The sequence below is a fragment of the Arvicanthis niloticus genome, chromosome 6 (genome assembly GCF_011762505.2).
Source record: "Arvicanthis niloticus isolate mArvNil1 chromosome 6, mArvNil1.pat.X, whole genome shotgun sequence".
Classification (NCBI taxonomy): domain Eukaryota; kingdom Metazoa; phylum Chordata; class Mammalia; order Rodentia; family Muridae; genus Arvicanthis; species Arvicanthis niloticus.
In genome coordinates this window covers 27,983,907-27,997,452 of record NC_047663.1, presented here as the reverse complement: position 1 = coordinate 27,997,452, position 13,546 = coordinate 27,983,907, and the positions used below count along the sequence as shown (strand labels likewise).

The following is a 13,546-nucleotide window of genomic DNA, read 5'->3' as shown; positions in this document are numbered from 1 at the left end:
GGGTAGGCAGTGAGTGGAGCAGAAGTGGGAGTGTGGCTCTGGGGACAGGGTACCTGCTCAGCTGTAGAGTCTAAGGGAAGCCCAAGCCAGACCCTAACCCAGAACTGGGAAGAGGCGGGGCCTATGGAAGGTAATGGGTGCCTGTGAGAGGCAGGTAGCTGCTCCTGCTCTGGCCACCTGGGAGCCAGAGTCCCCCTCCACATCCTCCTGGAGCAGCTCTGGCTCTGTCCCCGCTCTCATCCTGTCTGTGACTCCTCCACACTCTCCCCATCCTCCAAGCACCTGCTACAGGCAAGTGGGAGATGCAGCCAAGGGGACAAGGGGCTGGAGACATGGAGCCCCTAACTCATTTGGTGGTACTCACATTTCCACACACCAAGGGGAAACTCAGAGCATGGCACACATCCGATCGGCGGAAGGCAGACTGGTTTGTGAGCGGGTGGAGAGGAGGAAAACCCACAGACCAAACAGGGAGAGACACAGGGAGACACACGGAGGCTTTGAAACCCACACAGACAGACACGTGGAGGAACGTGGGCTGTGACTGAGAGAGGCTCGGAGATGACAGAGCACCAGACAGATAGGAACTCTGAACGAGAGGGAGCCAGGTGCACACACACCTGCACACATGCCAGAAACAAAGCAGCGACTGCGCTGCTCTCCTTTGGTCCCAGCTCTGTGTCTTTCCCGGGTGTCTCAGCCTGTCCCTGGCAGAGCTTGAAGGTGAGAGGCATGGAGCCACGCACACTGTGTGCAAGAGATGCTGGGAGCATAGGTGAGGGCCTGGAGGGGTCTTGGGCCACAGAGTGCGATTATTTAGCTTTCCTGGGAGCATAAAACTTTCCAGAGGCCTCTCTCCATTTGGGTTTCGGCTTTTTGAGATGGAGTTTCACTGTTTAGCCCAAGCTGGCCTAAAACTCACTATGTAGTCCAGGCTAGCTTTAAACCTGCGATCCTGCTGTTTCTGCTTTCTGGGAGCTCTGATCATATGTAGGCTTGTGCCACCACACCTGAGTTTGTTTGTTTCCTTCCTTCTTTCCTTCCTTTCTTTCTTCCTTCTTCCTTCCTCCCTCTTCCCTTCCTTCCTTCCTTCCTTCCTTCTTCCTTTCCTCCCTCCCTCCTTCTTCCCTCCCTCCCTCCCTCCCTCCTTCCTTCCTTCCTCCCTCCCTCTTTCCTCCTTCCCTCCCTTCCTTCTTCCTTCCTTCCTTCCTTCCTTCCTTCCTTCCTTCCTCCCTCCCTCTTTCCTCTTTCCCTCCCTTCCTTCTTCCTTCCTTCCTTCCTTCTTCCTTCCTTCCTTCCTCCTTCCTTCCTCCTTCCTTCCTTCCTTCTTCTTTCCTCCCTCTTCCCTTCCTTCCTTCTTCCCTCCCTCCCTCCCTCCTTCCTCCCTTCCTCCCTCCCTCTTTCCTCCTTCCCTCCCTTCCTTCTTCCCTCCCTCCCTCCCTCCCTTCCTCCTTCCTTCCTTCCTTCCTTCTTCCCTCCCTCCCTCCCTCCCTCCCTTCCTTCCTCCCTCCCTTCCTCCTTCCTTCCTTCCTTCCTTCCTTCCTGTCTTTCTTTCTTTTTTCTTCTTCAGCAAGAAACCATCAACCATCAGAGAGCCAGGTAGTTTTGTTGGAGAAAGGGAAAAGGGTGTGGTCCTGAAGTTCAATCTCAATTTATCGACTCTTTGTAGGTCCACCTGAGCCCTGGGTGAGCAACTATGGCCTCTGAGCAATTTACAGAGGTTAGAATACAACCTGGGTTGATCTGAGTTAGCACCTAGGCTAATCCCTAGGTCACTGGACACACCAGTATTGGGAGGTGTGATGTCAGGTCAGGTTGCTTTCCTTCCTTTGAGGGATGCTGAGAAGCTGAGTGTCAAAGTGTCAATTTCTACCTGGTATCCTCTGGGGAGTATGAGGCCAAGACCTAGGGAGCCTCCTGGGGGGCAGCTCCTTCCCCATGGGGGCTAACCTGGTCTGCTTCATGCAGGCTCTAAAGGCGGACATGCTGTTGAGGAAAGGAGATGGGGAGAGGGCAGGAGCACTTCTCCCAGCCCCGGGCCCCAGCTCCTAACCCCCTGCAGTCGCAAGGCCAAGGTCAAGCATGACCCAGAGAGATGTGGAAAGACTACCGACCGGCCATCTGCTTCTCCTTACTCCTTCTCTTTTTTTCCAGCCTCCGTAGTCGCTTCTCCTCACGCCGCCGTGCCTCCTCCTCCTCCTGGTGCTGCCTGCACTTATGGAAGTTCTCCACCACCACGCCCACAAACATGTTCAGGACAAAGAAGGCCACGATGAGGAGGAAGGAGATGAAGTACAGCAACATCCAGGGGTTGTGGTTCATGATGGGCTGGTGGGGAGCAGGAAGACCACGGGGCCACATCAGCCTGACGGGGAACCGTCTCAGGTGCTGCCCACCTTGGCTGCACTGGTACAAAGTTAAATAACCCCAGGGAGCTGACAGGTGAAGGCTGGAATGAGTTGGCATCAGGCAAGGATGGCTATCTTTTATCTAGTGGCTGTTTCTTTGTTCCTCTGACTCCTGCCCTAAAGGAATGGGAGCCCAGTGTTCTCAGTCCCTCAGACTTTTCATGCCACGTTTAACAATTTTTACGTGTTCCCCCATCGTTTGAAAAAAATTTTTTTTTAAAAACGTATTTGCAGGCTTACAGACACAGCCCTGCAGTAAACTGCAGCATGTTCTTCTGAAGCATGCTTGCCTGGTTACACTTGGTAACCAGCCCAGGCTGAATGACCTGAACCCAGAAATGGTCCTTCTCACCACCTTACCTGCTGGTCCACACCCACAGCATCCAGCCCATCATACATGATGTCAACCCAACCATCCTTGGAGGCCAGCACAAACAGGGACATCAGAGCCTGGGGGTGGGGGTGGGGGTGGGGTGGGAGACGAGAGGAGATAACAGACTGTTTGAAACCTAGAATGTGTGGCCAAACTACCCACTACATTCCCTCAAAGCATCTCCTGACAACAACTTGGGGTTCCTACTCTAGGTCCTCAGGGAACAACACTCTGTCTCAGGACCCTATGGTTGGTCAGACGCTAGGAGAGATGACTAAGTCTCTGACCTCATCTAGGGTGGGAATATCCTAAGGCCCTACGAGTCTAGAAACCAAAACAAACCAGCAAGAAACAGCTACTTTTTTTTTTTAAAGACCTCAAGTCCCCATGAATGGTAGGCAAGTAAGTACACCAGTCTGCACTGCTCAGCTATTTCACTGTCTACATATTTGTTTCCACAAAATCGGGAGGAAAAATACAAACCCTCACCATGTAAGCAAATACGTATTTCATACATTATACATGCACAAACCCCAAGAAAATAGTAGCATTAACCTATTTTCCTGATGAGAAAATAGAGGCCCCTGTAGTTCAACTGCCCAACATTACTGAACTGACAGTGATAGTGACAGGGTTCATATCTAAAGCAGCCTGCTCCTAACCTCACATGGGCTCTACTGTGTGGCACTGTGGCCCTGGGCCACCCCGCCCCCCTTCTGTGATCCTCTATCCCTTCATCTTTGGAGAGGGACAAGCCTCTGTGGTCTGTTCACTGGGGTTTGCAGGTACACTAGCTCTGGGACATGGTGACAATGAGCTGGCAGAAGGCCAATCTCTGTGGTTGCCCACCTCTAGCTGTCTTGGTATACATTACTTGGGATGGAAAGGTGTTCCCACCTTTAAGCTCCTCCCCATCCCAAACCTGTCACTCACCTGGCCCAGGTTGTCAAAGTTGTACTTGTGCCGGACCCACCGGTAACTGGCCTCAGCACAGTCAGATTTGTTAGTGATGTTCCTGGTGTCCTCACCCTGACACACGAAGAACTTCCCTTTGAAGAGCTGGCACACATGTGGGAGACAGAGAGTAAGCCCAGGGCTCCCAATTCCATGCAAGCTCTGGGTCCAGGGATATAGCACACCTTGGGTGACTGGGATGTTCACCTCTGGTGTCAGCCAGCAACCCTGACTGGAACCTCCCCTATAGGTACCCTCTTCCTGTTCCCAGAGAGGAAGGACAAGGATGGAAGGAGGGAATTAGCCATTCCCCTTCTATCAAGAACATAGTCGATGACACTCCAAATGTGGGGAAGAAAAGACCAAAAACATCACCAGAGAGCAATGCTCCTTTAGCCCACCCCAACTTCCTGGATCTGACAGATGTGTTAGCGCTGGCCCCACCGTCTTGTAACAAGGAGCCTGAGTGGCTCTGATGGATGCTCAAGTTTGAGGGTCACACCGAGCCAGGCCTTTAACTCTCATAGTAACTATGAAGAGCATAGGTTATCAGTCCCACTTTAGAGAAAGAAAAACGGAGGCTCAGAGACTCACTAAGGCCATAGTTGGCAGAAAAGATCTTAAATATGGGTCTGTCTAGAAAGTTTACTCTTGTTCCAGGATAGCCCAGGCCCTGACTACTGGGGGTGGTGGGAAAGGGGTCTGAAGGACAGGAGGATTGGGGACAAGGGTGAGGGAACCATTTAGGACCAACCTAAATCCATGGGACTGGATTCAACAATCACTCACTGTCTCAAGCCAAGGGAAGTGGAGAAGGGGTGGGCACCAGACCACATGTGGGATGGGGGCGGGGCCGAGAGGCCCACAGCTTTGGCAAATGTAGCCTGGTCCTTGAGGCTAGAGAATTTCTAGGAAACCAAGGAACAGCCCCTCCCCAGGGCACAGTGGGCATTCTAGAAGCAGGAGGAGGAAGGGGGGAGAGAGTAGCAGCAGCCACCCAGGAGTTCCCACACTGCTCAGCAGCCAGCTGTCTACCCTGCAGCTGGAGTGGGGACACTAGAAGACGAAAATGGGCCTGAGGGGCTCCCCAGTCCCTCGAGATGTCTGCTGAACCCTGCAGGCTGCTGTGGCTCTTTTTCCTCCAAAGCCAAGCTCCTTCTCTGGGCCAGAAGCCAGGTTTCCCCAGCAGCCCCCACTTCCTGCCTTGTCTGGGGTCTGCACCCGCCTGCCTGCCAGCACTCTGTTAACCTGGCCCAGCTGTCTGGGCTTTGGATCCCCAGGCCTGGCACTCAGCCCACCCTGCTCGGAGAGGCAGAGAAGGGAGGAGATCCCGGAGCAAGCAGACGGAGATGGATGATTAAGTACACCACTGGGTAGGGACAACAAGCTGCAGTTACCAATGGACCTGATGCGCCTGTGAAACTGGGTCCCTTAGAGAAGAGTCACCCCAAAAGGTTCCCAGCTTTCTGTAAAACATCAATCAGGCAAAAAGGTCTGAAGCCTAGGCCCTGGAGTGAAGGGATGCTGTTTATTTTCATTTGGAACAACGGTGGCAGTAGCATGATGACCCAGGGCCAAGATGAGAGAGGAGATTCCTCAGATACCTCCAGCCATCAACCCCCCTCCTCCACACACCTGCACCCCAAGAATTCCAAAAATGATGAAGAAGGCACAGCAGATGACCACAATGTTGCCGATGGGTTTGAGGGATGACATCAGAGTCTCCACCACCAGCTTCAGCCCCTGGGCCCGGCTGATGACCCTGGAGAGCACAGGGAAGGATGGTGAACACTCAGACACGCCCACCCATAGCCTTTGCCCTGCTAGGCCCCTCCCCCACCACCTTAGCTTCCTGTCCTTCCACCACATGCTATGGAAAAGTCCCCTTTTCACAGAGCCCCCACCGAGAGGACTTCCCCCTTTCCCTAGTCTCCAAACGGGCACTTGCAGTGCCAAAATCTCCGCCTCCACTCTCAGGCTATCAAGTGTATTTCCTAATCAGGCTTGGAGTAGAGAGGGTTCCACACAAGGCATCACCCAGGGACGGGACTCAGCGTGACAGGGTGGGGGTGGTGACAACCAGGAGACAGTAGTAGGGGCACACAGGGAGGAACAAGCAAAAGGAGATGGATCATTACAGACCGAGAAGCAGCTCTATTATTTTGGCATCATCCTCACTGGGGAGAAATTCTGAGTTGGGAGGTTGGGGCTGCCTGACTGGAAAAGGCCTATCCCCTGCTAGGAGAAGTGTTATAGCAGTGGGTGATGCCGGAGGGGTGCAGAAGGTGAGGAAAGACAGTAGGAGGATGTGTCGCTCACAGGGAGGGCAAGAACATCACCCTGAGGGGACTCTATGGGAGAGCTTCAGCTGGAGGCCATGAGGGCCCTATGAACCGTTATATTGTGCTCCTAACAGAGCTAGTCACAGCAGGGTAGAACGGGAAAGCGCCTCACGCTGGGAAGGGGTGTACAGAGTTGACAGTAACTTGGAAGGAAGTAACCAGAGCAGGAACTTGAATGTCGGCTGGAGTACATCACAGAATTACCTATGAGGTCATAGCCAGGAGGTAAGGTGCACAAGGGATTTTGTTCCCTTGTGGGGGTGCCGGTTGTTAGAGGTGTGTGGGGGGTTCACCTGAGTGGACGTAGGGTCCGCAGCAGTCGCAGCACCCTCAGCATCCCGAGGATCTTGGTGCCGCTGTCAGAGACCATGGATACCAGGATGTCGATGACGGAGATGAGCACCAGCAAGCCATCCAGCACATTCCAGCTGCTGCGCAGGTAGGCCTGCTCCCCAAAGCACCAGCCCAGTGCCACCACCTGGGGACCACCACCACATTGTTGGCTCTAGCTGCTCTCCCATCAGTCCCCAGCCCTGCCTTCCACCCTGGCCAACCTTCCTACCCTCTACTGGTTCCATATTCCCCACCCCCATCAGAGGTCAGAGGCTCCAAACCAGTGCTTCTCCCTACCCCCACCCCCCATCCTGCTCCTTACCTTCACTGTCATTTCAGCCAGAAAAACTGCCGTGAAGATGTAGTTGGAGAGGGTCAGAAAGATGCGCTCCTGAGAGAGAGAGAGAGAGAGAGAGAGAGAGAGAGAGAGAGAGAGAGAGATATCGTGGGAAGGAGGCCCATCCGTGGGCCAGACCTGCTCTGCACGACGTCAAAACAGCTTCAGATATTTGATAAAGAGTTGTTGTTTCCTGCCCCTCCCCAGGCCCCCACTCACAATGCCATCTCCGGCCTCACTTGGTAAATTTTGCCCTGGCCCTGAAGAGAAGAACCTCTGCCAGGTGTTGTAGAGGGGATACTGTCTGAGCCCCCAGTTCCTTGATTTTTTTTTCCTTGAAACTGGAGCAGGATTTAACTTGATCTCCATCCTGCCTGCCATTCTAGCCAGCTCACTCGCCTGCCTCCCTGCTGTGAGCCCCAGAAATGGTGCAGTAGGCAGGCTGAGGGACATAGGGACAGACTGTGCCGCTTCAGGTGTCATATTTATGCTGAGTGTTGGTGACCCAGTGCCCTGGTACTTATGGGTTAAGGTCATCCCTGAGGGCCGAGGGAGGAGATCTTGAGGGGTGGCCAGCAGTATTGAACATGTGTGTGTGTGTGTGCTAAAGAGAATGGAGGGACAAAGTGGGAGACAGAGAACCTGAGTGGGAAGGTGGAGAGACAATGTCAGGGTGTATGGGGGTGAACAGCAGGTAGTCATAGGGGGTGCACCAGCCCAGGAAGGAGGTCCTCAGTGCTGTCTCTCACTCACCCACCAAGTCCTGGGAGGTAGGCCCCTCCAATTGTCAGACTTTCTCAACTTCTCCTAGTCTGTCTGGAGACACCCTAATGGAAAATGGAAGCCCCAGCAGCTCTGAAATCCAAATATTGATGGGAAAAGTAAAAAGAGGAGGGGACCTCTGATCACCTCCAAGCAATTGGTACCGAGTACCAACAAGAGAAACAGGGCCATACCTGCTACCATCCTTCTAGAATCTGAGCTGTTCTCAGTGGGAGGGGCTCTGATGTCAGGCTGGGAGAGAAGGTACCTAGAACTAGTTGGGTCCATCCAAAGAACTGAGGTCCTTGGGAATCTAATACTAAATAATAATATCTAATTCTAAAACCTTTGGTTTATGCTGTTCTCATACTGAAAGATTCATAGTCAAGCAGAAGTGACCAACATACCTCCTAACCTCCTAGCCGCCCCTTAAAGCCTAGTTGTTTGTGACCTGGTAGGATCTCCAGGAGCAGAGAACAGTTTCTCCACCCAGTTCTGCATTACCTTTGGTGTGTGCGTGTGTGTGTGTGTGTGTGTGTGTGTGTGTGTGTGTGTGTGTGTTTGAGAGAGAGAGAGAGAGAGAGAGAGAGAGAGAGAGAGAGAGAGAGAGAAATGTACCCTGGCAATGTACCAGTCACAATGACACTGAGACTCCTGGCCAGACACAGGGAAAACAGTACTGTTCAGCCCACACAGGATCAATCTTAGGTGTCATCTCATCTCAGGAAGGCTCAGAAGAATATATATATATATATATATATATATATATATATATATATATATATGTAGCTAAGAAGTTAATGAAGTATCCAGCTGGGGTGTTATGTCAGTAGAAGGGAAACTGAGGCAGGAGAGGACACAGAAGGCATCTTAGAGATGAGACAAGACCCAGGGCTAGGGTGCAGGAGACCTAAAGGGAGCTCTGGTTTGTCCCTTTGCCTTGTCTGTGATGTGTGACCTTGCACAGACTGGAGACAGTTTGAGCCTTCTCACCTCCTTTGCTTGACCTGAGTGCTAGCTAACCCAGGAGGAACCTGGCTCTCAGCAGAACTCAACAGAAGTGCTTATATTCTGGTGACTCACAGCGCTGTGGGGGTCAATTTTGGGGCGCTCCATGGCGATGGTGATACAGTTGAGGAAGATGATGACGAGGACCACATGGTCAAACATCTTGTGGGTAATGATCCGGTGACACAGGAGACGAAACCTGCCCCAGGGATAGAGGTAAAGGCTGGGAAGGAGAGGTTCCCACAGACCACCCCTGCTGCCTCGCGCCAGGAGCCCATTGCCAGCATGCCCAGATAGCAACATCACAGACCTTGACTGAGGAGGGAAGATATAGGCAGACCAGGAATCTCGCTCTCGGCAACAGGCAGGGAGCCGGGCTCTGACCCAGGCTCGTATGCGCTCCCCTTTGCTCTATGAAAGGAACACACGGAGGTGTTAGTGGGACCAGTCCCCCGAGGCATCAAAGTCTGTCTCTTCCTGAGCAGCATCTTTCCCAAGCTCAGGACCAGCCCTCTGCCCTGTTCTTTTACCTTTAAAGTCACCTCTTGGCTCCCTACACGCCAACCCCTCAGCATCTCCCCTCCTTCATCTCCACCCTCCCGCCCTGCATCCTCAGCCTCTTGTCTCTTCCCTCCTCGGTGTTCCTCCCATCCAGCCTCCAGCCCAGCTCCCTGCCTTTCTTCCCTTCTCTCCCTGCTGGGTTTGGAAACTGCATCAATAATCAAACATTGTACTTATCACAGCTGTCTGCTCAGATACACCTGGGCAGGGCAGACAGAGACCCTGCTTGTGTGCTAACCCTGCATCCTGTGTCCCTGTCCTTGTGCTCATCTTCAGGGCAAAGGAGGTGGTGGAGGAGGTGGGGGGGGGGGGAGTAAGTGGCTGAGGACATGCTGTAAGTCAAAGCTGGTGATGAGGTTCAGATGAGAAAGGGGGACAGGAGGGGAGGGGAGACATCATTTTAGAAAGATGAGTGATGGGTCTTCCTGAGTCACAGGGGGAGGGCCATGAAAGATTCATACACATCTGCCTGAAACCATTCATATCCACCAAGGACAGCAGAGCACAGCCCAGGACACAAGCACCAGGGCTTGAGGCTCTGCAGGGTGGCAGAGAGAGAAAGAGAGAGAGAGAGAGAAAGAGAGAGAGAGAGAGAGAGAGAGAGAGAGAGAGAGAGAGAGAGAGAGAGAGAGAGAGACTGCTCACAGGACAGATTACAGGATGGACATCCCTTGAGACAACTCCCTTATACTGCTGCCTGGCCAAGGCTGCCCTCTCTGGAGATCTGAGGTGAGGGGTCACAGGGCCCCACGGGAATCTTACCAGGTTGCCCTCATCATCACCATCGTCCCCATCCAGTGGGGGGTCATCAGTCCCCTGGGTACGGGCCAAACGCCCTGAAGTCGACTTGCCATTACAGTCTTGGTGTTCAGAGGCAGAGCTCCGGCCACTGGCTGTGCGGTGCAGCCCCGGCACCTGAAGGGTGTCAGGCAGGTCAAAGGAACTCTTGGCCTCCCGTTCCAAGGAACCCCTGTGGCGATGATCACTGCCTGCTGGGCTGGCCCGGTCCTCTTCTGAACTTTCCTCCTCATCCTGGCTCTCTTGACCCTCTCCAGACAGCAGGGACCTCCGCTCCCCACTCGGGCTCCTACGCTTTAGGCTGGGGGCCCGGCCCAGGCTGTTCCGGCTGGAGCGCCTGCTGGTCCAGCTGCTTGCTGCACTCCAGGGACTGTGTGGGGAGCTTCGGGCACTTGGCTGCAGGGTGAGCAGAGGAGAAATGATCTCAGCAGAGGCTGCAAAGACCTTCATTTCTCATGTTGTACCCCCATCCTATGAGCCTCCCTGGAACGGAATTGGGAGAAGAGATGTTAATTGGAGGTGTCTGGAATCCAGTGCCTCAGTTCAGATCCGGCTTCAGTCTATTAAACTGTGTGGACAGAGGCCAGTTACTAAGCCTCTCTGAGTCTCCATTTTCTCATCTTTAAAGTGGATTCAGCAATACCACCTGTTCTTCATTTAGCTGGTGAGATGAGTCTTGTCGTCACTTACAGGCAATATAAAATAACGACATGAAAGAATTCAACTTAATAGGAAGAAAGCCAGTGGTTCTCAACCTGTGGGTTTCGACCCTTTCAGGGGTCGAATGACCCTTTCACAGGGGTCACCTGAAGCCCTAGGAAAACACAGATATTTGCATTATGCTTCATGACAGCAGCAGGAATATGCTTGTGAAGTATCAATGAGAATAATATTATGCGTGGGGGTCGCCCCAACATGAGCTGAATTAAAGGGTTGCAGCATTAGGAAGGCTGAGAACTGCTGAAGAAATCAATCCAATTGAGAGCGGGGTGTGGTGTTGTCAGCCTGTGATCCCAGCGCTTTGGAGGGAAGCAGAAGCATAAAGGGCAGCAGTTCAAGATCATCCTTGGCTACACACCAAGCTCGATGCCAGCCTGAGCCTGAGACTCTGCCTCAAAAACAAAACAACAAAAGCAAACGGAACTCTAGTAGACATACCTCAGAAGAAGAGAAAAACCACAAGCAAATACATATATGTGGGGAATGTCCAGTATTGCTAATCTCTCTCTCTCTCTCTCTCTCTCTCTCTCTCTCTCTCTCTCTCTCTCTCTCTCTGTGTGTGTGTGTGTGTGATAGCACACCTCAGGTGTTGATCCTCAACTTCCACCACATCTTGAGATAGGATCATTCATTCGTTGTCACTGTGTACCCAGCTAGCCTATGAACGTCCACGATTCTCCTGCCTCTGCCTTCCATCTCGCCACAGGAGCCCTGGGATACTACAGATAAATGCTCTCGTGCCCAGTTGTATGTGTGTCATGGGTTCAAATTCGGGTCCTCGTATTTGTGTGGCAAGCGCTTTGCCTACGAACCATCTCCAAACTCCCGAAATACAACTTAAACAGTAAGTACCTCGCACCTGTTGGAATAACTATTGTCCCAGTCAACGTGGAGAGAAGGGAACATGTGCACACCGTTGGCGTGACTATAAACTAGTACGGCTACCATGGAAAACTATATGGAGGATCTTCAGAAAAGCCTAAAAATAGGATGACCGTCTAATTCAGCAACCCTACTACTAGGTATACACAGACAAGGTTTGAAATCAGTAGGCAAAAGAAACAGATGTACTCTCACGCTCACTGCATCGCTGTGCACAATAGCAAAGTGTCCAGCAACCAAACAGACTTTAAAAATGGGGTTACACAGATGGCTCAGTGGTTAAGAGCATGCAATACTCTTTTAAAGAACCCTAGCTCAGTTCTCATCTTCTGCATAGGGTGGCTCACAACTGCCCGTAACTCTGGTTCCAGCAGGGATATTACAAGTTCTTCTGAACTCTTAAAGGCATCTCTCTCTCTCTCTCTCTCTCTCTCTCTCTCTCTTCTCTCTTCTCTCTCTCTCTTTCTCAGTCTGTCTTTCACACATGTCTGCGCACACATGCAAGCAAATATTTATAAGTAAAAATAGAAATAAAATATTTTTTAAAGAAATAGAGCACACGGAACACACTCACAGCATTCAGCCTTTAAAAAGAGGGAAGCTAGGAGACGGCTCAGTGGTAAACTCCTTGCCACACAGGTATGAGGGCCTGGCTTTGGATAGATAGTCAGCACCCATGCACAAAAGCCAGGTATGGCTGTGCATACCTGTCACTCTAGCACTGAGGTCAGAAGTGGAGACAAATATATCCCCCAAGTTTGCTGACAAGCCAGTCTAGACCATCAGTAAGCCCCAATTTCAGTCAGAGACCCTAGCTCCAAAGATAAGGTGGTGAACAATAGAGAAGGCAATCTACAGGGACCTCTGGCCTACACACCCATACCCACACACACACACAGAGACCCCTCTGGTCTACACACACACACACACACACACACACACACAGAGAGAGAGAGACCCCTCTGGTCTACACACACACACACACACACACACACACACACACACACACATTTACATGTACATGCACACACACTTAAATAAAAATAGTAAAAAATGGAAAAAAGGAAATCCTGTCACTGCCAACATCATGAGTGGCCTGGAACTCACAGATCTGCCTGCGTCTGCCTCCCTGAATGCTGGGATAAAAGGTGTGTGCCAACCCCCCCCCCACCTAATGTGTTTTTTTAATTTGCAGAATAGACTTTAAATGTTATGACATAGAAAGGATGTGAGGTTCTGTACATGTCAATTAGCTTAATAACACCATTCCATATTTGCATGCACCAAACACCACATTTTACTACATAAATGTATACAATAATCTGACCACTAAAACCAAAGCCTTAGCCGGCCGATGTGGCGGTGCACCACTTTAATCCTACCACTCTGGAGTCAGAGGCAGGTCAAGCCCTGTGACTTCAAGGCTAACCTGGTCTACATAGTGAATTCCAGAAAGTGAGAGTTACATAATGAGACTCTTTTATCTCTGAAAACCAACGTAAATACATCCTTGGCTCAGGGATGGTGTACATCTCTTATCCCAGTACTCGGGGAGACTAAGGCAGGAGGATCATGTGTTCAAAACTAGCATGGGCTATGTAGTGAGACTCTTTGGAAATGTCAAATAAAATAGTAACACATTCAAGATAAAGATCAGAAATAAGCAGTAAGGAAAGGACAGTGCAAGCACAGGCTGACCCCAGGCTCCCACGGGAGAAGCTGGCTCTGTTGGCTGTGCCGTTCATTTCAGTCATCTGAGACTGAGGTCCTCATTTCTAAAATGGACGCCATGATGGCTCCTCTCGCACGGTAGTGGGGCAGTAAAGACCAGTTACATTTGCCATACCTGTAGAAGAATCTAGCATGGTACCAGGAGCTAAAGTAGGGTCTGATTAAACACAAAGGAGAAACGTGCACCCCACCCTTGCTCTACCGAGGAGATCCAGAAAGGCTAAATCCTGCCTGAGGTCACAAGAGAACAGTAGAGGCTGGTTTAGAATTTTTTTTTTTAACCTCCAAGGCTAAGACTTTCTGTCACATATCTGTTTCACTAGCACTGACCATGTCC

At 51.6% G+C, this 13,546-nt stretch overlaps 1 protein-coding gene across 34 annotated transcripts in view; it reads right to left on the bottom strand.

Annotated features, from left to right (window-relative positions):
- Cacna1g (calcium voltage-gated channel subunit alpha1 G) overlaps positions 1-13,546 on the bottom strand; it is a 65,359-nt gene that overhangs the window by 15,211 nt on the left and 36,602 nt on the right. For 20 of the 34 annotated variants that reach the window (XM_076935957.1, XM_076935953.1, XM_076935965.1 and 17 more), the window contains 9 exons: positions 9,841-10,272; positions 8,828-8,928; positions 8,593-8,716; positions 6,733-6,801; positions 6,371-6,555; positions 5,371-5,497; positions 3,715-3,840; positions 2,769-2,858; positions 2,115-2,328 (listed from right to left, as the gene is read on the bottom strand). In XM_076935957.1, the coding sequence (XP_076792072.1) occupies positions 2,115-2,328; positions 2,769-2,858; positions 3,715-3,840; positions 5,371-5,497; positions 6,371-6,555; positions 6,733-6,801; positions 8,593-8,716; positions 8,828-8,928; positions 9,841-10,272 (1,468 nt within the window). The remainder of the gene's footprint in view (positions 1-2,114; positions 2,329-2,768; positions 2,859-3,714; positions 3,841-5,370; positions 5,498-6,370; positions 6,556-6,732; positions 6,802-8,592; positions 8,717-8,827; positions 8,929-9,840; positions 10,273-13,546) is intronic. The other 14 variants (XM_076935955.1, XM_076935961.1, XM_076935956.1 and 11 more) reach the window with 1 other exon arrangement.